Source organism: Cebus imitator, unplaced genomic scaffold, assembly GCF_001604975.1.
Source record: "Cebus imitator isolate Cc_AM_T3 unplaced genomic scaffold, Cebus_imitator-1.0 Scaffold132, whole genome shotgun sequence".
NCBI classification, from domain to species: domain Eukaryota; kingdom Metazoa; phylum Chordata; class Mammalia; order Primates; family Cebidae; genus Cebus; species Cebus imitator.
Genome location: NW_016107447.1, coordinates 705078 through 729429, shown reverse-complemented (window position 1 = coordinate 729429; position 24352 = coordinate 705078). Strand labels below are relative to the sequence as shown.

Genomic DNA, 24352 nt, shown 5'->3' with positions numbered 1-24352 from the left:
CAAGGCAGCTCACCCTAATAACCATGGTTCATTTTTGTCCCTGCTTTCTCCTGTTCTTATAGAAAATAAATAAATAAATTTGAAAACTGACAGACCTTCCCAGGATTTTATTCTATGCCTGGCCCTGCATTTAAATGCAAGAAGCAGAAGGCTTGTGAGCTATAAATAGCCCAGGCCTCTTCTGAACAGTGGCGGGGAGAATTTGTAGGTTCTGTCTCCTTCCAACCTGGTGACCTGGATTACTTCCTTCCTGCAGTGGCTGCTTTCTTTGCTGCCTCCTCTGTCCATCCTTCATGGAGCAGAGCAAGTCGTCTCTGCAGATGTTCAGTGAGCACCTACACTGGGCCAGGCCCTGGGTGCCGGGCAGAGGGACTTGAGTGAGACACTAGCATTGTCACAGCCTGGAGTGGCAGCAGGTAAATATAGACATAGACATCTGCAAGTGAGAATCATATCTGTTGTGGAACCCTAAAGAGGGGTCCCCAGCTCTGGGAATCAGGGGAGGCTTCCTGGAAGAGTGGATGCTGGAGTTGAAAACTCCAGGAAGGAAGATGAAGGAGCCTGGGGAGGAGGTAGCCTGGGAGTAGGAGTCAGTGGGTCCATGGGTGTCATGCTTGGCACAATGCCTGGCCAGAGCATGCCTACATTATTATTAGGCAAATCATATGTTTTTTGAGAGTGTGTCCTGAGTTCCTTTAGTGGTTCTGTGGCTTCTGGAATCCAGTGATCATGGGTAAAAAGGACACTCAGCATTTCGCTAGTCCGTGACTCACAACATGCTCTGCATGTGCCTTTCATCCGCAGCCAGAATCCTTATCCCCAACCCAGACCACTTAATTGAAAATCGGGCATGCAGCCTGGAATCTGTTGGTTCACAAGCTCCCAGGCGATTCTGATGTTCAACCACATTTGGGATTCGCTGTGCTGATCCAGTGTCCCATCTGGGAACCACAGCTCAGTTCCCATCCCAATCTCCCTGCTAGACAGGAGTTTATTCTTCCTTGGATGCCTCTAGCAACGGGAAAGAGAGCTCACAACCTCCCAGGGGCTCCCTATTTGGTTGACAGGTAGCTCAAGTGTGGAAAATCTTTCTTCCCCCTGGGCCTGTTAATCTTCAGATGTTGGGTTGGGCACAGTGGCTCATCTCATGCCTATAATCCCACCACTCTGGGAAGCCAAGGTGGCAGGAGGATTGCTTGAGGCCAGGAGTTCCAGCCCAGGCTGGGCAACATAGCAAAACCCCCATCTCTACAATAAATAAAAATCAGCCAGATGTGGTAGCATGTGCTGATAGTCCTAGTGCTCAGGAGGCTGAGGTATGAGGATTGCTGAGCCCAGGAATTTAAGGTTACAGTGAGTTGTGATTGTACCACAGCACTCTAACCTGGACAGCAGCAAGACCTGATCTCCAAAAAAATAAGACATTCTCACACCGTGATGATACTGGTGAGTAACATTTGTACAGACCTTTATTGTACACAAAATATTCTCTTGATTTAGGAGGCCAAAAATACGTAGTTGTTTTTGTTTTGTTTTGTTTTGTTTTTGAGGTGGTACCTTGCTCTGTCACCCAGGCTGGAGTGCAGTGGCGTGATCTGGGTTCACTGCAACCTCCGCCTCTCGGGTTCAAGTGATTCTCCTGCCTTAGCCTCCTGAGTAGCTGGGATTACAGGCACCCATCACCACACCTGGCTAATTTGTTTGTGTGTGTGTGTTTTTAGTAGAGATGGGGTTTCTCCATGTTGGTCAGGCTGGTCTCGAACTCGTGACTTCAGGTGATCCATCCACCTCGGCCTCCCAACCTGGGATTCCAGATGTGAGCCACTGCACCCAGCTAGATTTTAAATTCAGACAGACTCTGAAAATTCTTTCTCTTGGGAGGAGAGGATAGAGGGGAGGGGAAAGGAGAGGAGGAGGGGAGGAAACTGGTATTCATGGGGCATGTGAAATAGGATAGAGTGTGATCAGCAAGTCAGTGGACTTTGGCTCCAAACGGCCAGTGTTCCTGTCCCAGCCCTACCACCTCTAAGCTGCGTAAACTTTGTTGAACCTCAACTTCTCTATCTGTAAAATGGGTATAATATAGGACGTATTTCACAGATTGTTGTGGAGATTAGGTAAACAAATCCATGTTACTTGGGTAACATAGCACCTGTCACCTGTGCCCAATGAATGCTGGCTGCTTTTATCATCACATTGTCATTGTCATTATCATCATCACCACCATCTCTTCCATCCACTGTATGCCAGCTTGGTACAAAGTATGTCAGTTTCTCAGTCTGCCCTCTCCTCCTTCCCTATCGTCTCGAACCTCATCTCACACTGCTCCCTCTTGCTCTGTCTGCTCCAGCCACTCTGGTCTCCTTCAGACATACCAGACATGTCTGCTATGGGCCTTTATGTGTCCGTTTCCTGTGTTGGCAGTGCTTTCCCTGATCACTCTGTTTCTAAGAGAAACACCCATCTCTGCCCTCACTGCCTTCTAGCATCCTCTGTATCTTTCTGTATTTGTCTGGTTTGATGTTTGCTTACCTGTTGTAGCATGGAGGACAGTTCGCATTTCCTTGTTTTGTTCCCTGTTCTATGTCCAGTACCTATGCTGGACATATAGGAAGTGCTCAAAAAAAACACTTTGTGAGTGAATGAATGAATGAATCTAGTCTGATATAGCTCTCAAACTTCACATGATGTCTCTTGTGTAATATTTTCAATCAACAAATAATCTCTGAACGCTCCTTTCTGCCAGGTTAGGTCTTAGGTTCAAGGAATAGAAAGATGAGTGAGAACATCCCAGTTCTTGATAAATGCACAGGCACGTGGGGTGACCATGGTACAGTTCTCTTCTAAGCACTTAGACTATCGTTGTAACTACAGAATTATGCTGCTCTCCTGTTTCCTGTCTGTCTTCCACCCTAGGCTAGAAGAGCTCAGTGAGTGAGGACCCCCATCTGTCTTGTGTAATGCTGCATCCTCGGCACTTGTATGAAGGCTGGCATGTATATGTAAATGGGGTGCATGAATGAACAAATACAGGGTACAGCAGGATAGGGACTAGCAGAGAGGTCTGTGGGTGTACCAAGGAGGGGTGACTAGTCCTGCCTCAGGTGGGGTGGGGTGGGGCTGTGAGAGATTCACACGGGAGATGAGGAACCTTCTGTCCCTTGCCTCGACTCTCACTTGGCCAACCATGGAGCAGCTTGGGAATGATGGTGAGGGTGTGGTTCCCCTCCCTCAGAGACTGGGTGGCCCTTCCGTATTTCAGCTTCTGCCTGAGCTGCTGTCCTTGGAGCTAAAAATAGGGAAGGATGGGAGCACAAGGACATGCTGTCCTCTGCCACTGAGCAGGGATTCTCCTACCTCTTCTCAAAGGGGGCTGTAGGGTGGCAGGTTTGAGAAGCTAGAAGCTTAACGAATTATCTCTCTTGCCCCCTTGCGGACAGGCACAGACTTCTCTCTCCCCAGTCTGGCATGACTCTGAATGAGCTGTATGGAATGTCACAGCTGGAAGGGCTCTCTGGGGTAGGCGGACATCTGGCAGGATGCCCATCACCCTCCAGGCCTGGTATCTTGGCAGACAACACCAATCAATCAAGGTCCCCTTTACTGGGACCATGGCAGGCATCACCAATCAATCACAGCACCCTTTTCTGCCAAGTCCAGGCACAGTCTAAGAATTCTTAGCACAGGGTATTTCAGGCAACAGCTACCACAGTTGGCAAAAAAAAAAAAAAAGAAAAAGAAAGAAAACCTATTTATCATCTCCAATCTAGTCCACTCCTCTCATGGTGGGAAAACTGAAGCTCAAGCGGGGAGCAGAAAGTTGTCTGATGTCACACCAGAAGTCAGTAGTGGAGCTGGGACAAGACCCAGGAGTTCTGACTCCCTGCCAAGGCTTTTTCTTTTTCTATCCCCTGTTGCATCCTCTTTTCCGCAGGAACTAAGGTTTGCAGGTTTGTGTATGCAAAAGAATGGCTTTTAGGCTAGGAATGGTAGGCAGTTCACGCTTGTAATCTGAGCTATTTGGAAGGCTGAGGCAGGAGGATCCCTTGAGCCCAGGAGTGGGAGACCAGTTTGGGCAACATGGCAAGACCCTATCTCAACAAAAAACAAAGTAATTAGCCAACAATTGTGGTGTGTGCCTGTGTTAGCAGCTACTCAGGAGGCTGAGGTGGGAGGATCACTTGAGCCTGAGAAGTCAAGGCTGCAGTGAGCTGTAATTGTGCCACTGCACTCCAGCCTCAGTGACAGAGTGAGACCCTGTCTCTTAAAAAAAGAAAAAAAAAAAAAAAAAAAGAATGGCTTTTAACCCAAGGACCGCAGGCTCCCAAACTTGATGCAACATACTGTATGTGCTGGCAGGTCCTTTTCTAAGAGCAAGTAGCTTTTATCCACTCTCAAGAGGCTCCTTGAGCAATGAAGAAGGCAAAGAAATCAGAAAAGAGTGAATGGAATGGGCTGGAGTCTTGCTACTCAATGTGTGGGCCACAGACAAGCAGCACTGACCTCACCTGGGAGTTGTGAGAAATGCTGAATCTCAGGCCCCACCCGAGACCTACTGAATCAGAATCTGCATTTTAACAAGATCCCTGAGTGATCCATTTGCACATTAAAATTTGAGAAGCCCTCGGCTGGATTTCCTTCAGCCTTTAGTGTCTGTGTGGAGGAACTGCTGAGTGCCATCCAGTGTCCCTGTCCACATTTGAGAGAGAGAAAAGCAACCAATGGATATGCCTTAACCAAGGTGGGGCACAGCTGCTCTGCACCTCTGCTAAGGCCAAATCAAGGAAGAGATTTGTTTAAACTGTTTCAAGGTAAAAGGTAGCGCTGCTCATCCAAGGAGTAGGAGACCCAGCGTGCATTAAGCACATATGTGGGAGGTTCTTGGGAAGCCTTAATAGACACTGGGTTAGCTGCCATCCTGCAGAGCAGTCTGGAGAGAGATGGATTTTAAGTAGTTGTGGGACATGGATAAGCTGAACTGGAGCAACAGGGGATGTGCTGCTTAAGGCCAACATCACTACAGCCTCTAGTGCTGAAAACAGCTAGTCCAAGGTGGGTTTGCTCTGTGAGTGCTGGTACCAGATGGTTTCAGGTGGTCTTAACTAAGTCTAGCTAGCTCTGGGTCTTGCAGGCTCTGGAGGAAGCTGGCCATGTGTAGATTGAGGAAGGTGGTGGTGGGAAGCCTGAGACTTGCCCTCATGGGGCTGGGAGGAATGAATTTCCTCATTTCCAACCCTACCCCATCCCCTACATGTCTGCTCCCCATGTACCCACTGCATGTTTTCATCTGTGGGCCTTTGTGGGGATACACATGCACATGTGTTATCTGAAGATGACATCTGAGGAGCCAGACTGTATGGCTTGGCCTTGTCTGGCCTTTGCAGCAGATTTTCCACACTGCTTCTGGCTCAGGGGGAAGACTCCCCCGTGGGCTCCTTGACCCTCTTGAGGTCAGTGTAGTACAGGGGTTAATAGCCTGGCCTGGGAGATGAGATGAAGTGGAAGGATATATATATAAGCTTTTGAGATATAATTCACATACCATACCGTTTACTAGTTTGAAGTGAACAACTCAGTGGGTTTTAGTATTTAATATATTCACAGAGTTGTGCAACCATCACCATAGTCAATTGTAGAACATTATCATCACCCCTGTACCCATGAGCAGTCACATCCATTTGCCCCTCCCACTGGCCCTTGGCAACCACTAGTCTGCTTTCCAGTTCTATGGATTTACCTGTGTTGGACATTTCAAATAAGTAGAGTCATAGAAGAGATAATCTTTTATGACCAGCTTCTTTCACTTAGCATTTCTCAGCTCACTGCAACCTCAGCCTTCCCAGTTCAAGCGATTCTCCTGCCTCAGCCTCCTGAGTAGCTGGGATTACAGGCACACGCCACCACAGCCCGGCTAATTTTTGTATTTTTAGTAGAGACAAGGTTTCACCATATTGGTCAGGCTGATCTCAAACTCCCACCCTCAGGTGATCCTCCTGCCTTAGCTCCCAAAGTACTGGGATTACAGATGTGAGCCACCGTGCCTGGCCCAGTACTGTGTCCTTTTTATGGCTGAATAATACTTTATTGCATGGATATACCACAGTTTGTTCATTCATCCATGGATGGACATTTGAGCTATGCCACTTTTTGACTGTCACAATTAGTGCTACTGTGAACATTTGTGTTCAGCTTTGTTTGGATGGAACGGATTTGTTTTGCATTCTTCCCCTCTGACCCTTACTTGCTGTGGGACCTTGGGCAAACTACTTCAGTTCTCAAAGCCTCAGTTTTCTGAGAGTTTCTGAGAAGCAGGGACGCCACTCTCTATCTCAGAGTGTTGTTCATAATAGTAGCTGCAGTTTACGGAGTGCCTGTATCTTACTGTGACAGTCATTGTGCATATGTTACGTCATTGAGCTCAGTGTCACAGAGGATATAAGATATTTATTTCACAGTTAACATGGATCTGTGCTATCAGGGGCTAATATGTTACCTTGTTGGAACAAACCATTTGGTGCCTTAAGAAGTTCTCTTTCCAGCGTGTGTGGGGAGGAGGGAGCTTCCCTGCCTTCCCTACATGTTTGGCCTTGTCTCTCTGTTAAAGGCCATATTTCTTTCCTTTCCTTTCCTTTTAAAAATTTTGAAATACACACAGAGAAAAGTGCAGCAGCTGGAAGAACTCCCTCCATCATTCCTCTGCCATGAGACAAGCTTGTCCCAGATAGGGCTTGCCCCTTCACCCTTGGTCCCAGTAGAGTTTGTGGGATAGAGCCATAGCTAACTCATAAAGTGTGTTGAGTATGGCCAGGCACGGTGGCTCATGACCGTAATCCTAGCACCTTGAGAGGCTGAGGCAGGCAGATCATTTGAGGTTGAGAGTTTGTGAACAACCTGACCAACATAGTGAAACCCCATCTCTACTAAAAATACAAAAAAAAAAAAAATTAGCCAGGCATGGTGGTACATGCACATGTAATTCCAGCTACTCAGGAGGCTGAGGCAGGAGAATCACTTGAACCTGGGAGACAGAGGTTGCAGTGAGCCAAGGTTGCACTACTGCACTCCAGCATAGGGCATGGTCCATCTCCAAAAAAAAAGTATGTTAAGAATGAACAAGAACTAAACCTTTGTTCTGTAAGCCACTGAGATTTGGGGGTAACTTTTATTGCAGCATAACCTAGTAAGAGCTTACTAATACATTTAATCCTTACAACAATAGGTGGAGTGGGTTCTATTTTTTTTTTTTTTTACAAGGGAGCTTAGGCTCAGATTGGTTCAGTAACTTTCATTAGTTTACTCAGAAAGTGGCAGAGGCATGCTTCAAGTCCCAAACCCAGTTATTCTGGCTCCAGAGCCTGTTCTCTTAAGACGGAAGTATGTGGGCTGTATTTGGTGAATGATGAGTAATTCCGTGTGGATAGAACACCTGGTATGTGCATCATGGCAGACTTGTAGTATAGGTTTAGGGCAAATCCTGGAAGTCTTGAATGCTGTGTGGATTGTACAGCTTCCCAGTGCCATATGGGGCCATAGACTCTACCTTTTGCCCACAAACCAGTTCCTTCCAAGGCTTGTTTCACTTGTCCCAAATGCTGGTGGGAATAGCTTCCTGAGGAAAAACAGCTTTTTGTAGGACTGTGAATTGTCTTCCTTCCAATGATTACGGAAATGCTTCTTCTTTAGGAAGTCTTTCCACGTTGGCTTGAAGAGAGTAAATGACTTTCCCCTACCACCCTGTTCAGCATAGGACCTCCCTCTACCCCAAATGCATTTACTCTGCATCCAGAACTTTTTGTCTTCAGTTTTCATTTGATTCCGCATTTTCCCCTTCACTCTATCTACATGTTTTTATTTGTCGTTATAACCTTCAGTTGTACTGAAAGGTGGCGCTTGCATGGACAACGAAACCTGATTTTATTTGCAATCAAGTATAATTCAGCATTGAATCAATTCTGCTTACAACCCAGACCGTGCCTCTACCTCCAGTGCTGCGTTAATTTACCCTTCTCCTCAGGTCCCATAATATTCTGTGTTTATCTCTGCCCTTATATTATGCTACGTTGCAATTATTGCACAATTTCCCCTTTACTTGTCTATCTATTCTGGTAGACTGGGAGTTTCAGTGAGGTCTGGGTTTAATTCATCTGTGTTATGAGTCTACAGCATAGGCTCTGGCCCTGAATAGGCAATTAGTATAAAGAGTTTGTTGAATGAATGATAATTACTTATCTGTTTCATGTCCCCTCCCCACTCTACTACCTGTAAGCTCCTTAAGGTCAAAGACTGTATCTTATTCAAATCCCCAGGGCCAAGAACATCATGGCATAGGAAATGAGCTCAATAAATGTATATTTTGTTGGATAAGTGAGAGTAACATTTCCTTCCAGGGACATAATCTTTTAGAGTTAAAAAACACATTCCATATTTGTTACCCAGCTGATTATCTCAAAATCTTTGTGTGCACACGCGCTCGTGCGCTCGCTCGCTCTCTCTCTCTCTCTCTCTCTCTCTCTATCTCTCTCTCAGGTTCTCAAATCCTTAATCATGTGCCCTTTGCTTCTCTTGCTTTCACTCATTTCATCTCTGCATCTTTATGATCTCCTCCTCTTTCCTCTTCAAATGCTCTTGGAAAAAGATCTGAGGCACTCATCCCTTCCCCCAGTGTAGAGCAACCTACAGGGCAAAAATTGCACTCTGGCCTGCATTGAACCAAGATCACATCCTACATGCCAGCTTTGTATGGGTAGGTTCATTAACCCCTGAGCTTCAGCTTTTGCTTCTGAAAATGAAGACAACACTTACCTTCACTGGTGGTTGTGAAGATTAAATGAAATGATGAATGGTGAGCGCCTCCCTTAGGCTCTGGTTGAACTCGGTAAATGGAAGTTCCTGTCTTTATGTGGAAGGGTGATCCTTTGAGGGTGGGGTTTCAGGCATCAGCAAGCCAGTGGGAAGGAATGGAAGGAATTATGGTTTAAAAACAACAGGATAGGGATGCTTCGTAGTTCTAAAATCTCCCTTCCTTGTGAACCCCACCTCTGCCCTAGGCAGGCCCAGTCCTCGGTACTCGATCAGCACCACGGACAGTTCCGGCACGTACCAGTTCTTTGCTGTGGATTTAATTGCATTTTAGTGGCCTTCAGCTGCAAGTCACAACCTTATTTTATGTGCCACCGAGGGAGCTAAGATATGTCAGAATGTAACTCTGACATGCCATTGGTTGCCATTCACATCTTAATTTTGGAGATGTTGAAAAAAATGCTTGTCTTAGAATGGATGAAATAACAAGTTTGCCAGAGGTGATATCAGTGAGCAGTTGACCATTGACCTTTAGAGAGGTTAATAATGATAACCAGTACTTACTGAATGCCAACTGTATTCCAGGCCTTTTCTCCTCCTTCCTCTCTTGTCATGGGTGCTATCTGACCTCTATACACATTCTCTTAACAAAGATTATGTTTTGGGAATATAAATGTGAGTCAGATATACAGTAAATCAGCAGCCTTTCCACCATCCTTTTCTTCAAATATTCCAGTCTTGAGCCTCACTTCTTCAAAACATTGCTTCCTGCCAAACGATCATCTAATGTGTTAACCTTTCCAGTCCATGCTGTGATTAACCCACCTAAAAGAGATTTCAAATGCATATTCTGTTACCCAGCAGTTGCACTCCTAGGTATGTGCCCTGAAGAACTGTGCAGAAATGGTCACCAAAAGACACACACAAGAATATTTTTGGCAGAGCTATTTGTAATATCCCATTACTGGAGGCTCCTCACCCAGATGCTCATCACCAATAGAATGGATGAAAATTATTTTGATATATTCACACAATGTACTACAATATGTCATGAGAATGAATGAACTGCAATGAAACAATCAACGTGGATGAGCCCCACAAATGTCGTGTTGGGTAAAAGAAGCCAGATGCTAAAGAATATACACTAGGTGGCTTTGTGTACTGAAAGCTACAAAATAGGCAAAACTCAGTCTGTGAAGTTCAGATAATGCTACTTTTGGTGGAAAGTGACTGGAAGTGGCATGTGGGCCTTCTGTAGGGCACTGGTAATGTTCTGCTTCTTAATCTGGGTGCTGGTTCCATAGAATTTTGTAATATTCATCAAGGTATACACTTATAACTGTGTGATATATAATTGTACAGTTTTCTTTATGGGTATTATCCTGCAACTAACAGTTGTTTTTAAAAGCACCTTTCTGTTCTCAGAAGAGGAGAGAATGCTGAGACTTTGGTATGCAGGATGATGGGTAAGAACTTTGAAGGACAGCTGGTCATATGGAAGATTTGGCACCATTCAGTGTGAATAGAATGTAGAGCACACTAGAGAAAAGGGAAAAAGTGAGGCTGGAAATGTACATTGGGACCAGGTCAGAAAGACAGTGTGTGTTAAATTTGAATTTGTTCTGCAAGCAATGGGTGCTATTGAAGGGCTTTAGTCAAAGGGTTGATGTGTTCAGGATTGAGGTTTGGGAAGCTGAAGCAGGCCACAAAGTGGAGAAGAAACTGGCAGATGAGGACACTCTGGTGGCGTGGACACCAGTTAGCATAGAGGAGGAAACTGAGCCACAGAGAGGTTAAGTAACTTTCTCAAGATCACACAACTAACAGGGTGACTGGGGCCAGGTTTACAACCCAGGCATTTAGGCTCCATTGTCTATGCTTTTAGCCATTAGGCCATGCTGACTCCTGAAGATGCTCTAGAAATAGTGAAAGGCTGTCAACTGAAAAGGAGCAAGGAGGTTGGCAGTTAGGAGACCTGGATTTTTTTCTTCCTGAAATAGGGTCTCTGTCACCCAGGCCGGAGTGCAGCTATTGTCGTAGCTCACTGTAGCCTCAAACTCTTGGGCTCAAGCCTTCCTCCCACCTCAGCCTCCTGAGTAACTGGAACTACAGGTGTGGGCTAGTAATTTTTAAATTTTTCTGTAGAGACAGGGTCTCACTATGTTGCCCAGGCTGGTCTTGAACTCCTGGGTTCAAACAGCCCTCCCATTTTGGCCTCCCAAAGTGTTAGGATTACAGCCATGAGCCACTGTGCCCAGCCTGAATGTGAATACCAACATGGCCATTGACTCCTGCCCCCTCTCCTCTTTGGGCCTCAGTTACCCTCAGTAAAATAAATGTGTTGATCTGGATGATCTCTAAGTTCCCTTCAGATGAATCTTTTCTTATTTTAAGGGAGGGCAGATTCTGATAGCTCCAGAGAGAAGAACGGGAAGATTAGGGCCCTCACAGAAGTAATCAGGGTTGTGCTTCCTCCATCTATCCTTCTAGGCACAGCTAGAGGCAACATCACTGCCCTGGAGGCCTGAGTACCTGCAGATGGTTCTCAGCCCTTGATTTTCAGATGGACTTCAGGACTTGGACAAGGGAGGCTTGTGAGGCCCAAGTCACTGGGAATAACTAGGCGAGGGAGAGGCTGACCATGGAGGAACAAGAGGCAGCAGCCTTCAGGGTATTTATCTCAGAGAGACATGAAGGGTAGTCACTATGGGAAGGGGAAGCAGTGAGCCAGGGGCCTTGGTGCCTCTCGCATCATAGTTTAAAATAATCCAGTCACCCACAGCTCTTGTGTCTGGGGGAGCTTCACAGACTGCTCTATGGACTCAGAGTGGACACTCACACTGACCAGGGTGTGGTTAGCGATTTTAAAGCCTGGGACCTTTAAGGAACAGGTCATGGAGCCCCTCTCAGCATGAAGCTTCTCATCTGGAAGTCAAAGATGATAATGCCCATTTTCAATAAAATGTCAAAGTGGAGACTGGTTGAGTTCTCTCCTTCTCCTTCCCCCACCACATCCCTGGAGTCTTGTGGTTAAGAGTATATAATGATCTGTTTTCACACAGACCTGGTTTCAAGCCTAGCTCTGTCTTAACTGGTATAACCTTGGACAAGTTGCTGAACTGCTCTGAGTCTGTTTCCTGGTTGTAACATTAGAATAATACTACTTGTCTTTCAGAGTTATGGTGGGGTTAAGTTATATACATATGTATGATTTGAATATGGTACAGGGTAAATGCTAAAAACAATAGAATTTTTTTTCATAATTTATCATTTTATTATCCTGTTCCTCATGGATACTTGCTTTTGGGAGAACTCACATTAAACACATTTGTATTCAAGTATAAACAGCTGAGTGAGATCTACTTGTTTACCAGAGAATTTGCATTTTTATTGGGGCTGCATCCTAAAGCCAATTCAATTTAGCTCGCTTTCAGTGAGGATGGGCAGTGTGGGTGCTGTCCCTGGTGTTGAATGGAAGTAAGTGAGGAATCAGCTCAGGCTGTAAACACAGACATCAACTAGGTGGATGAGAACACATTTCAAGGTGCCGTGGAATAGTTACCCCAAGAGAAGTGAAGATTGAAGTGCTCTGGGACTCAAGGAGTCTGATGAGGGACGTCTTTGTGGAAGAGGTGGCATTTGAGTTCTATGGTGGATCTTGGTGAATTTAGGGCACATTTAAAACATGTCTTTGAAGCCAGAATAGCCTGGGTTTGAAGTCCAGCTGCACCATTAGTAGTTGGTGTGTGTCCTTGGGAAAGTTACTTAACTTTCTTAATCCTCATTTTCTTGCTCTGTAAAGGGGGGCAGTAGCTATCTCATGGTTTATTGTGAGAATTAAGTAGGATGATAACTTTATAAAACACTTGGCATGGCTTATAGCACAATGGTAATAGCCATATTAATTATAGTCAATTTTTTTTTGGCTGGAACCTGTGTTCCAGCCCACCTAGGCCATCCTGAGGGTTAAATGTTATTGCATTTTTACATTGCTCGCTTGTTAACATTTAATGCTCACACAGTCCTGAGAGTCTGGTGCTTTCATCCCTGTTATATGATGAAGAAGCTGAAGTACAGAGTACCCAATAAATTATAGGTGTTATTTAAAGCTAAACTCTGGAGGATAGTTAGAAATTTGATAGGGAAGATGAGGAAGGGAGGAAAGGAAAGGAGTGAGAGCCAGGATGAGGAAGTTACTGAGGATGTACAGTATTTCTCAGGATGGAGCAATGAAGTTCTGGCTGGGCTGGGATATAGAGACTGGGAGGGAGACAAGTAGCCGATGGTTGGGGGGAGTCAGAAGACGGAGAGTCTTGGATGCCTGGGTACAAAGACTGAACCTAATTCAACAGGCAGTGAAGAAACATTCTAAAGGTTTTGTTTTGGGTTTTGTTTGAGATAGGATTTCACTCTGTCACTCAGGCTGGAGTGCAACCTCAACCTTCTTGGCTCAAGTGATCCTCCTACCTCAGCCTCTCTATCAGCTGGGACTACAGGTGCCCATCACCATGCTCAGTTAATTTTTGTATTTTTTTTTTGTAGAGGTGAGGCTTGGCTGTGTTGCCCAGGCTGATCTCAAACTTTTGGGCTCAAATGATCCACCTGCCTTGGTCTCCCAAAGTGCTGGGATTACAGGCATGGGCCACTGCACTTGGCCACTCTAAGGCTTTAAATAAGGTGTTGGTATGAATGAAGCTATGATTTATTTATGAATTTGTTTGTATTTACTTTCATTTGCATTATAGAATTAATACATTAATTATAAAAATTCAAATGACATAAAAGCATCAAAAAGAGAAATTCCCTTCCCAACGTGCTGGTTGGGTATAAAAGGATACAACTACAGTTACGATGCGGGAGCCCACCTGTGTGAAGATTTTTGAACTTTGACTTGCTAAGGGCCTGTCTTAGGTCAGGTGGCCCTAAAGCAGACGCTGAGACGAGATTCACATGCAGGTAGTAGAGGAAGAAAGTGCCCCCACAACAGACCCAAGGAAGCAGAACAAGACAGGGCAGGAGGCACGAAAGGGTGTGCTCCCAGGCAGGTCCTGAAGAGGGCAGCTCCAGCCCCGCTGTGGGGTTGCTCTAGGGCCTGTGTGAAGCCTCAGCGTTGTTCTGACCCAGGGCATCGGAGGTTTGATGAGGGCTCATTTTCCTGTTTCATTTAGTCTTTGATGAAGGGCAGGGCAGAGGCAGGTTAAGTGTCATACATTTCCAGACACTTCTAGCTCTGCCTATGTGGGGGCAGCATGGGCTCAGTAGCCCAAAGAAAGTCTTCACACCCCACCCCAGAAAAAGGTGCCATGTACTGGCTGTGGGAAGCCACAGCACACAGCATGCTACAGTGGGGAGGGGGCTCACAGAAGTGGTAAAAAGGGGGTCTTGCAGGAGGATCACATTGTTCCTTGCAGCGGGTGAAGTGAGGGTCTATTTCTGGGTCCTGATGGACAACAAGCAAAGGCTGTTAATTTCTCCCTGGCTTCCATCAGTGTGTGTTTTATCAGCAGACGCAGCACTTGAAAGTGTGTTTAACATCTTCACAGGGGCTTCCACCTCCCAAAAGGGTGTTCAGTAGATGTTGAGAAAATGGAACAGCCATGCTTCAGGGCCTGGGAGGTGAGTTGAGGCCCTTGAACCTGGTCGTGAACAGTCACTAGAGAATGGCTTAGGAAGCTACCCGGATGGAGCGGTGGGCTGGAGCCACACTGCGAGAGACCAGAGAGTGTGGTGGGTGACATGGTGGCCAGAGGCTGTTCTCTGAGGAAGTTAGTTGGTGAAAGAGGTGGGAGAACTAGAAAGGGCCAGAGGATGGAGACGCAACAGACACAAGGCCCAGAGAGGACAAACGGGGGAGGAGGTAGTGGTGAGTGTGGGAGGAGGTGGGATGCCGAGGATGGACACGGATCAGCCATGGCCAGGAGAAAGATGGCCCCTTCCTTTCAGAGGGGAGGACAGGGTCGGGCAGGGTGGAAGGTCAAGATGGTGACTGTATTAGTCAGAGTTCTCTAGAGGGACAAAACTAATAGGGTAGACATATATATATAGGAGTGTTTATTAAGGAGTGTTGACTCACATGATCACAGTTGAGGTCCCGCAATAGGCCGTCTGCAAGCTGAGGAGCAGGGAAGCCAGTCTGAGTCCCAAAGCTGAAGAACTTAGAGTCCAATGTTTGAAAGCAGGAAGCATCCAGCACGGGAAGAAGATGTAGGCTGGGAGGCTAAGCCAGTCTAGTCTTTCCACGTTCCGCCTGCTTTTGTTCTGGCCATGCTGGCAGCTGATTAGATTGTGCCCACCCAGACTGAGGGTGGGTTACCTTTCCCAGTCCACTGACTCAAATGTTAATCTCCTTTGGCAATACCCTCACAGACACACCCAGGAATGATATTTCACATCCTTCAGTCCAATCAGGTTGGCACTCAATATTAACAACCACAATGGCATTTGGAAGTGAGGAAGAGCAGAACAAAGGGAACACATCTTCTCAGCCATGTGGGATGGATGGATCTCGGTGGGGTAGTTGGAAGCATTGGAACAGTCACTTTGGAGACTATCGCCAAGTTGGCGAGAGAGGACCCATAGAAGGGGTAGGTGGCGGAGGTTGGATGGTGGACATTGCTGTGGTTGGGTCCAGTCATGGTCCCCAGCTTAGGGAAGGTGGCGTATCAAGGGAAAAAATGTGTCTGTGAGGGTCTCAGCAAGATAGTTGGCAAGGGCAGATGTGGGGGCATTAGAAGGTCTTTCTCCCTCTGCAGTGGTTTGGCATTTTATGTTTGGCACCTACTTTGTGCCAGCACTGTGGTAAACATCTGTCATTTAACCCTCTCAACAGTTCCGTGGGGAGGGTGCCGTCCAACTTGCCCCAGGTTTCCATACCTGGGCCTTCTGATTGCAAAGCCATGCTCACCTGTGTGGAAGCCAGGGCTGCTGTGAGGCAGATCCTAGAGGCCTGGTTGGAAACTGCTTTGAGGGTTGCAGGGTGCCACACACATGCAAGGCACAGCTCTGGGGCACTGAGTTGTTTGCCATGCTCTGCTCCTCCCTATTCCGGGAGAAATGTGTCAGACCCAGGTAGGTGGTGGTGGAACCGCAGTGGGGGCTCCCAAACAGGGCTCACTCAGCAGGGAGAGAGGGAGCCGAGGTAGGTGTGTGCTGCCTGCCTGCAGGGTCCCCAGTCATAGTTCTGTATTCCCAGCGTGGGGTGGAGGGGGTGTTTGTCCCTGCACATCTGACAGGGACATATGTACAGTGCCGTGTGTGTGTGTGTGTGTGTGTGTGTGTATGTATCTGTACAGGGACATCTCTGCATCTGAGTCTGTGTTTCTGAATGTGCATGTGAGTGTTTCTATGTCTTTGTCTGTGTCACTGTACCTGATATGCACAGAGAAATACAGAAACAGTGGAAATAGAGGGTTAGGGGGAGGCTGCAGATACAAGCTAGGGAAAGAACAGATGACGGAATGGAGTGGAAACACAGATAAAAGGGCACACACGCTCTCCCACATGTTCAGAAACACCCAGAGAGGGTGTGTATATGCCTACCCACTTAGCCCCAAACACACAGAGTGACAGGCAGGTGGAGACCCCTGGGAACATGCTCCGACCTGCATTAACGCACTCTGTCTTTGCATGCATATTCCTCTGTGTGTGTGTGTGTGTGTGTGTGTGTGTGTGTCTGTGTGTTGCTGTGTGTTTTTCTGAGTGTAGGTGTCTGTGCGTCTGAATAACACAGACACGTGGGAGACAGAAAGATGAAGCTACACATTCTGAGAAACACAGAGTGTATGTATCTATACATGCATGTTGTGTGTGTGTACATGTGTGTGTGATTCTTAGAGGCAGGGAGGAAGGAGATTCCATTCTGGAGTTGGGAGGAGGAGGGAGGCCCTGAGAAGGCCGGCAGAAGGTATCCTGGCCTTGCCCTGCTCCTGGTATGCGAGTGCAGCTCTCCTGTCCTCTGGCAGGAGCAGGGTGACTGGGTGTGATTGGGGCTGCTTTTCCCCAGTGGGTCAATCAGCAAGCATTGAAGGATCCCCTTGGGTATAAGCCCACTTCTGGACTTTGTGGGACCAAGAAAAAGATCCAACTAATGACCTACGCCACCTCTAGGAAGCCCACAGTCCCCCTGAATCACTAGGCCATGGAGCAGGGAGCAGACACCCTCCTGGGGTTGTGTCCTGGCTCCCCGGCTTGCCAGCTCTACCAACGTGGACAAGTCCTGACGTCTCTGTGCCTCCCATTTTGGGCACTGGATGGCGGTAAACAGCAGCATTCACTTTATGGTTGGTTGTGAGAATTGAGGCTGCTCTCAAGGCAGACTTTGGTCCATCTTATGGTTACTAGATGAGCTCTACAGTGGTCTAGACCCTGTTCTTGGTGCTGAGGCCTCAGAGTGAACAAAGTTCCCTGTCCTCATGGAGTTTACAGTCTTAGCGGAGGAAGCTGGCCAAAACACCAACATTGTCTAATGCATTTGGGTGGTGAGCATTAGGAGGAAAACCAAAGCAGAAGTCAGGGCAGAGTGGGGCAGGGGGTGGGAGAGGCTGCTGTTTTGGAGCGGCTGGGAGTAGTCAAGAAAGATCTTGGATAAGGTGATGTTTGACCAAGAATGGAAGGAGGAATAGGCTGCTGATGGGAGCCATCTAGCCTCATAGGAGACTGCTGTTCTCCCACTTTGCAGTTGTGCAAATAGAGGCACAGAGAGGCTGAGTAACTTGCCCAAAGTCTCCCAGCCACCGAGAAAGATATCCAGGATTTGAACCCATGTGATCTGGTTTCAGAGTGCGTAGTCCTTGATCAATGGTGATTTTTGCTGCCTAGGGACTATTTGGCAATGTCTGCAGATATTTTTGATTGCGGCAACTGGACAGGAGCAGGGTGGGGTGGGGGGTGCTACTAGCATGTAGTGGGCAAAGGCCAGAAATACTTTTAGACATTCTGTGATGCACAAGGCAGCCCCTAGTGCACAGCAGTATGCCATCCAAAGTGCCAGTCTGCTGAGGTCAAGAAAGCCTGGCCAAAATCCATGCAAAACACTTGACACAGTAGGAAACATAATGGGTGCTCAATAAATAGTAGCTGAAGAGGAGGAAGAGAAATGATTTGGAAAAGGTGGCAGGGAAGAAATGAATCAAGGGGAGAAAAAGCACATGTAAATGAATCCATCATTTAACAAAACTCATGCAATACTGTTTGTTGGTAGGGTGGGTACTGGTGAAGCCAGGGTCCAAGGAGGTTGATGGTCTGGGGGTGCAGGTTGAAGCTGGACAGCCGCCAGCTGCTGAAACACCGTTAACCAGATGACTCTTCTCTCTGTCCCCCTCCCACCTGTGTCTCTCTCCCCATCCCTCTTGGCCACTTTGCCCAGAAGGGGACAGCCGGAGGCTGAAGGGGGCCATCCAGAGGAGCACAGAGACGGGCCTTGCAGTGGAGATGCCCAGCCGGACGCTGCGCCAGGCCAGCCACGAGTCCATCGAGGACAGCATGAACAGCTATGGCTCGGAGGGCAAGTGAGTGTGGGGCCACCGGTCTTCCTGGTGCTTGCAGTCTTCTGCAGTGGGCTATGGGAGGGACCAAGCAACCCCTCTGGGAACCCTGGAGCAGCTCCAGGTTGTGGTGGGCACCAGCTCAGGGCTCCAAGTTCATCCTCAACTTCAGAAGAGACACAGTATAACAGCAAAGCCCCAAGGGAGAGTGAGCAGAACGCAGGCTCTGGAGCCCAACTGCTTGGATTTGAATCTTGGCTCCACCCCTTTCCTACTGTGTGACCTTGGGCAAGGTCTCTCTGCCACACTTTCCTCATCTGTAAAATGGGATTAACAGCATCAGCTTCATAGGGGTGTTATGAGGATTAGATGTTTATAATCCACATAATGCAAGGGTAATATTTATACACAGCATAAGGCAGTGTTTGGCACTAAGTATTAGTGCTGCTTAAGAAATAAAGAAGGGGGTAGAGAGGGGCTTTATTATCATTATTTCCTCTTTTTAGCTTCTTATTTCCTGTTGGTTTTGAAAAATATATAGTACTTCTTTTTATAAAGGCGTTTCTTGAGCATCAGCTCACTAGACAGTAGTGCAGCCTGCTCCTTGTCAGCGTTTCCCTCTGTCGGCTTCGCATCAGAATCATGGGGAGCACGTTACCAATGCAGATCTCAGAGCCCCATGTCCAAGCTGCTGAATTAATCTCTGGGAGTGTGGCCTGAGAACTCCACTGTTAAAAAGCCTACCCTCAAAGAATTCACCTAGACTAGGGGTTTCTCATTTTCACAGACCCCTTTGAGAATTTCGGGAAAGCAATGGGCCCAATTTTCCCCATACACACAGCCCCCAGTGCATGTACACACATTCTCTCACACACAGTCCTGCAAACATGCTTTTCTCATAATGATAGGGTATTCTCAGATTCCCCTAAAACCATGCATGGTTCCCCAGATGAAAGAAACTTTGATCCAAAATGACTTCCTTATCATACAGATGACCAGGGCACTCAGAGAGGTTAAGGAGCTCACTCTGCATCACAAAGCGTGCTACCACGTGTGGAACCCAGGAGTCTTGACTCCCAGCCAGGGGTTATTTCACAGTGCTACATTGCCTGATGGTCCGAGCTGTCCTCTAAAGTCAGGGAGGTGGACTGGGATGTCATGATTCTTGTGCACACGGGAAGACTGAGGCTTAGAAAAGTTAAGTGCCACAACTATCCAGCAAAGTAGCCACTAGATGCATGTGGCTGATTAAATAAGATGACACTTTCTGTTCTGTTGCACTAGCCGTATTTCAAGTGCTTGCTAGCAACTTGTGGCTAGCGACAACGATATTGGATGGTGTAGAAAATAGAACATTTCCATCATGATAGAAAATTCTGTTGAACAGTGCTGGCTAAGTGACTTGTGCAAGGACATACACACAGGCACTGGGGGGCAGGGCTGGGGCTTGGCCTCCACCTTTTGCTTCCCTTCATTCTGGCCCTGCCCCTCAGTTGGGGACTCCTGTTAGCTAAAAGCCTTCCCCTTTCCCCACCTCCAGCCCCTCCTAAACTGGGCATCTCCAGCCTCGTGAATGGCCTTGCCTTAGCAGATGCTGCTGTTCCACCCACCTCGTAGCGAGACTTTCCCGTGGGAGAGAACAGGAGGAGGACAGCGGAAGGGAGAGGAGGAGGAGGAGGAAGGGAGCCAGTGTTTTCTTTAACCTGAGAATCATGGCAAGGCAGCAGAACTTGGAGGAAGATATTCTCAGCATCTGGGGAGCAGTGGGACGCTGCTGACAGGTCTGAGTGTCAGGGAGCCAGGAAGCTCAGGTCCTCGCCCTGGCTCTGCCACTTATGCCCCTGGGTGGACTTAGGCACATCAGTGGGCCTTTCGAATGTTTGAGGAGGCCAGTAAACATCTGTCAGCCTCATGGGCGGGTCTGGAAGGCTAGACAATGGGAAGGGCAGCGTGCTTCAGTGAGCAGTAGCAGGGAAGTGAAACCTGCATTTCCGTTTATAGAAGAGGAAGGGAAGGTTCAGAAAGGCCGCATGACCTAGGGGCGCATCATCAGAGTGTGTTGTGAGGAAGAAACGAGGTGATGTCTGCAGGTGACAGATGTTTGGAACATGGCTCTTGTTACTGTTTGCTGTAATAGGCTTTAAGGGACCAGAGAGCCTAATTACATTACAGAGAGGTTCAAAGCCAGGACTCAAGAATGACATAGCCCTGGTGTGTGGTTCATTTGAGCCTCTTAGTAGCTGTATGGCTTTAGGGAAGTTACTTCACCTCTCTGAGCCCAGTTTCTTCATCTATAGAAAAGGGATAGTAACAGTGCAGACACAGAGTTGTTGTGAGGGTTCAATATGTTAATACATGTGAAAGTGCTTAGCACAGTGACTGGCACTGTAATTGTTAGCTATTATTGTTGTTGTTAATGAAGCCACTATTTGTTGGCTATTTTGCTGCTATGGTCAGTTGTATTCTAATGGATATAGTGAGCTACCCCAGATACAATTGTGTCTGTAAAGTGCTTACTGCAGCGTAAGCACTGAGTAAGTGCTGGCCGTGATGATTATGATTACTAAAAGCTCTCAGGTGGGTGTTCTGAGCCCAACTGAGGAGGTATCAGGTGGGTTGGAGGGTGCCGGGTCCAGCAGTGGGGTCAGTCTTGGCCTCCTAAGAGGGGCTGAGTGTTGGTGGATCCCAGCCAGGCCGGGCGCTGCCACCTGCTCAACACCTGGGTGAGGTAGGGACACAGAAGGGACTGGTGGAGACATTGAGCTCTAGTCAGCCTCTTTGTTCTCCAGGCATTTTGGGCACTGTTCGGGCCCAAATGCCAGGCTCTGAAACAGGAAGGGATGTGACTGTTCTCCCCTCTCCCCACCCCTTGGGCTTCTGCCAGCCCAGCTGAGGCTTACAGGGAGCCAGCCTCGCTTGAGCAGCCCCTGGGAGGCTGCAGCTCCTGGCACCGCTGGGTCTGTCTGTCTGCGCTGATCACTAGGCATATGTATTCCTGCAAATGGGCACAGGAGTGTTCCCACATGGATTTTCATTTCAGCAGATGTGATTGAGCACTTAGAATGTGCCAGGCAGTTGGGCTGGGCACCTCAGACACCCTGACCTCCATGAGCTTCCACTCTTGGGCACTCACTAAGCAACTAACAGTGTGGGGTAAGCTGCAGTGGACAGGTATAGAAAACTTGGGAAATGCTATGTTCCCAGCCAGGTGTCAGGGATGGGGAAAGGGTGCATGTAGGTTGGGCACTCTTGTCAGTGAAGATTCCTTGAGTCCCAGGTTATATAATACCAATGGACAATGGCTTCAGCCCTTGTATTCAAAGGACGGTCCACAGCCCAGCAACACTGGCATGGGAGCTTGTTAAATATGCGGAATCTCATCCTCTACCCCAGACCCACTGAATCAGAATCTGTATTTTAATGAGACCCCTAGGTGGTTTGTATGCACATTAAGTAGAGAAGGCCTGGCATAATGGTAATAATGGCCATAGCTAACTCTTACAGAGAACACTTAGTATGTGCAGACACTGCTGTGCTTTTACTTGTATTGACTCAGTTAATTCTCACAACAGCCTGACAGTGGCACTGTTAATATCCCCATTTTACAGATGAGGAAATGGAAGCTCAGAGAGGGTAAAAAAGTTGCCCACGGTCACACAGCTAGTCAGTGGCTGAGCTGAGATGCAAATCCAGACATTGGGTATCTGCCCTTAACGTTTACACTCAACTCTTTTTCTCATTTAATAGTTGTATCGATCAAGATTTTTGGAGGTAGAGGCTTCCAGGATGGTTTGGGTAGTTCAAGGATGCCATCAAGGACCCAGAGGCCCTTTCTCTTTCCACACCATGGGCCTTAGCATGTTGGGCCAGCTGTGGTTGCTCCTTTGGGGCTGGGGAAGAGCTTTCCTTCCTTGAGCCTGTTCCTGCCTGATCAAAAATTGCGGCTCTGTGTGTTAAGGATGGAGAATCAACCAGCCATGCCCCCAGGCCAGGCCCATCTCACCCAGGAAAAGGGCAGGAGCTAGAGCTCAAGCACCTCAGATGGGGCCATGAGAACAGAACCTTCCAGACATACCATACTCCCCACCTGCCCTAATCCTGAGATACTCCCTATTGACTGTGTGCTCTAGTTTGGATTTTCTCAGAACCAGACCTGAGACATGGGTTCAAGTGCAAGTGATTGACCTGGGAGGCGATTAGAAAATAATGGCAGAGGCGCATGTGGGAGAGAGGTGATGCACCCAATAAAGCCTACATTAAGAAGTCAGCTTTCCCGGTAGGCAGCCAGAGCCAATCCTGCTGGGGAATTCTGGGATCCCGTGTAGAACATGCACCTGGGAGTTCTCCCTCAGGCGGCAAGGGAGCTGAGGTATTTACATTCCAGCTCTTACTAGTTACTGAGCAGTAGCTGCTCCCTGTTAACTCTCTGGCTCTTCCTGTGGTAAAATAAGCTCTAGAGGCTAAAGAAGCTCTTCAGGGACTAGAGAAGCCTGGGCAAAGGCATGCAGACGCTGGCTATTGGAAATCAGCAAGGACTGACATAAAAAGGGGTGGGGGATAGGCCAGCAGGGTGTGCTACACTGCCTGGGTGCACAGGGCCACCATCTCCCCAGCTGCCCAAACCAGAAATCTGGGGTTCTCACAGACAGTTCCCCCTCTCCAATCCATAATCCATTCCCAATCCATAATCATGCTGTACCATTTTACTCTTAATGGTCTCTTCAATCCATCCATTGATCCCCATCTCCGTCTCCTGGTCAAGGCCATACATCGCTCCTGCCTGGACACCTGCAGGTCTCCTTTTTGGTCTGAACACCATAGTTTGCCACCCAGCACTTATTCTTCTGACCTCTTCCAGCCTCTCTCAGTCCCCAAATATGTGGGGACTCCACCATGCTGAACCTTTACCCTTCCCTTTCCTCATCTCCAGGTCTTTGCCTCCATTGTGCCCTCTACCTGGCACTCCCTTCTCTACCCTTGCTCCCTCTTCACCCTCTGACTAATTACTTCTCCAGACCTCAGCTGAGAGCTGGCACAAAGGGTATATCTCATGTGCCAACTCCAATAATTGATAGTGGTTCCCTGGAGTGCTGTGTTGAGAAGGATTCTGGAGCCAAGTCCAGGCTTGGCAGGGGAGCTGAGGTTGATTAGCAATGTCTGTCCTGGGCATGGGCAGAAGTGGAATGGAACGGGTAGGGCCTACCGTTCCTCTGGCCATATCAGCAGCTCTCACAGTCCCGTGTTCCTCCCCCAGTACAGTGCCTTCCGCCCTCTATCTTAATTTGTCACGTGTGTCTGTCTGTCCCACTATACACTGAGTTCACTGCCTGTCTAGCTGGTCCACAGTCGGTGCTCTGCACATTCTGATGAATAATGGGTGTGTGTGTATGAGCAGAAGCATGCACACATTCCACTCCTTCCCACCCCTTCAGCACACAGAATCCAGGGCCTTGGCATCCTCTCTGTTGACCCAGAAGCGCTCTCCAGGCTGGCTCCCAGCGCCCACCTGCTCCTTCCCTCTGCTCTTTATTGTCCTGAGATGTCTGGGTCATCACTTTCCGGGTCTCTGAGTGTCTGGGTCACTGTGTCCACAGCCCAGGGAAGCAGAGTGTGAGCTGAGGGCAGGGCAGCTACACCCGGGCTCAGGGTCACAGTCTTGCCAAGGCTGTTTCCTAATCACCAAAGGCTCAAGAGTCTGGATGGGTGGTCAGAACCACCTTTTCTTCCCCACCTCTGCTATTTAGCAGCATCCCCATGCCCAAAAGGACAAGGCAGAACTGGATGCAGCTGTGGCTAGGAGACAGGGATTTGTTTTGTTTTGTTTTATAAGTACTAGTATTTCTTGAGCATCTGACTGTGCCAGACTCTGTTCTAAGGCGTTTATCTCATTTAATACTTACAACAGCACTGGGATTATCCTATTGTTCTTTATTCCTGTTTTACTGAGAAGGAAGCCAAGGCTCTGAGAATTGAAGAATGTGTCTCCATAACTAGTAAGTGCTGCAGTCAGGATTCAGTTGCAAGCCTGCCCAACCCCATAGCTTGGTCTGCAAATCTCTGTCCTCTGCTCT

General features: G+C 47.8%; 1 protein-coding gene across 2 annotated transcripts in view; it reads left to right on the top strand.

Annotated features, from left to right (window-relative positions):
• The window catches only part of RIMS4 (regulating synaptic membrane exocytosis 4), a 56280-nt gene that overhangs the window by 18743 nt on the left and 13185 nt on the right, over positions 1-24352 (top strand). Inside the window, exon 2 of one of the 2 annotated variants that reach the window (XM_017541191.2) lies at positions 18167-18305. In XM_017541191.2, the coding sequence (XP_017396680.1) occupies positions 18167-18305 (139 nt within the window). Of the gene's footprint in view, positions 1-18163; positions 18306-24352 lie in introns of both variants that reach the window. The other variant, XM_017541189.2, reaches the window with a different exon arrangement.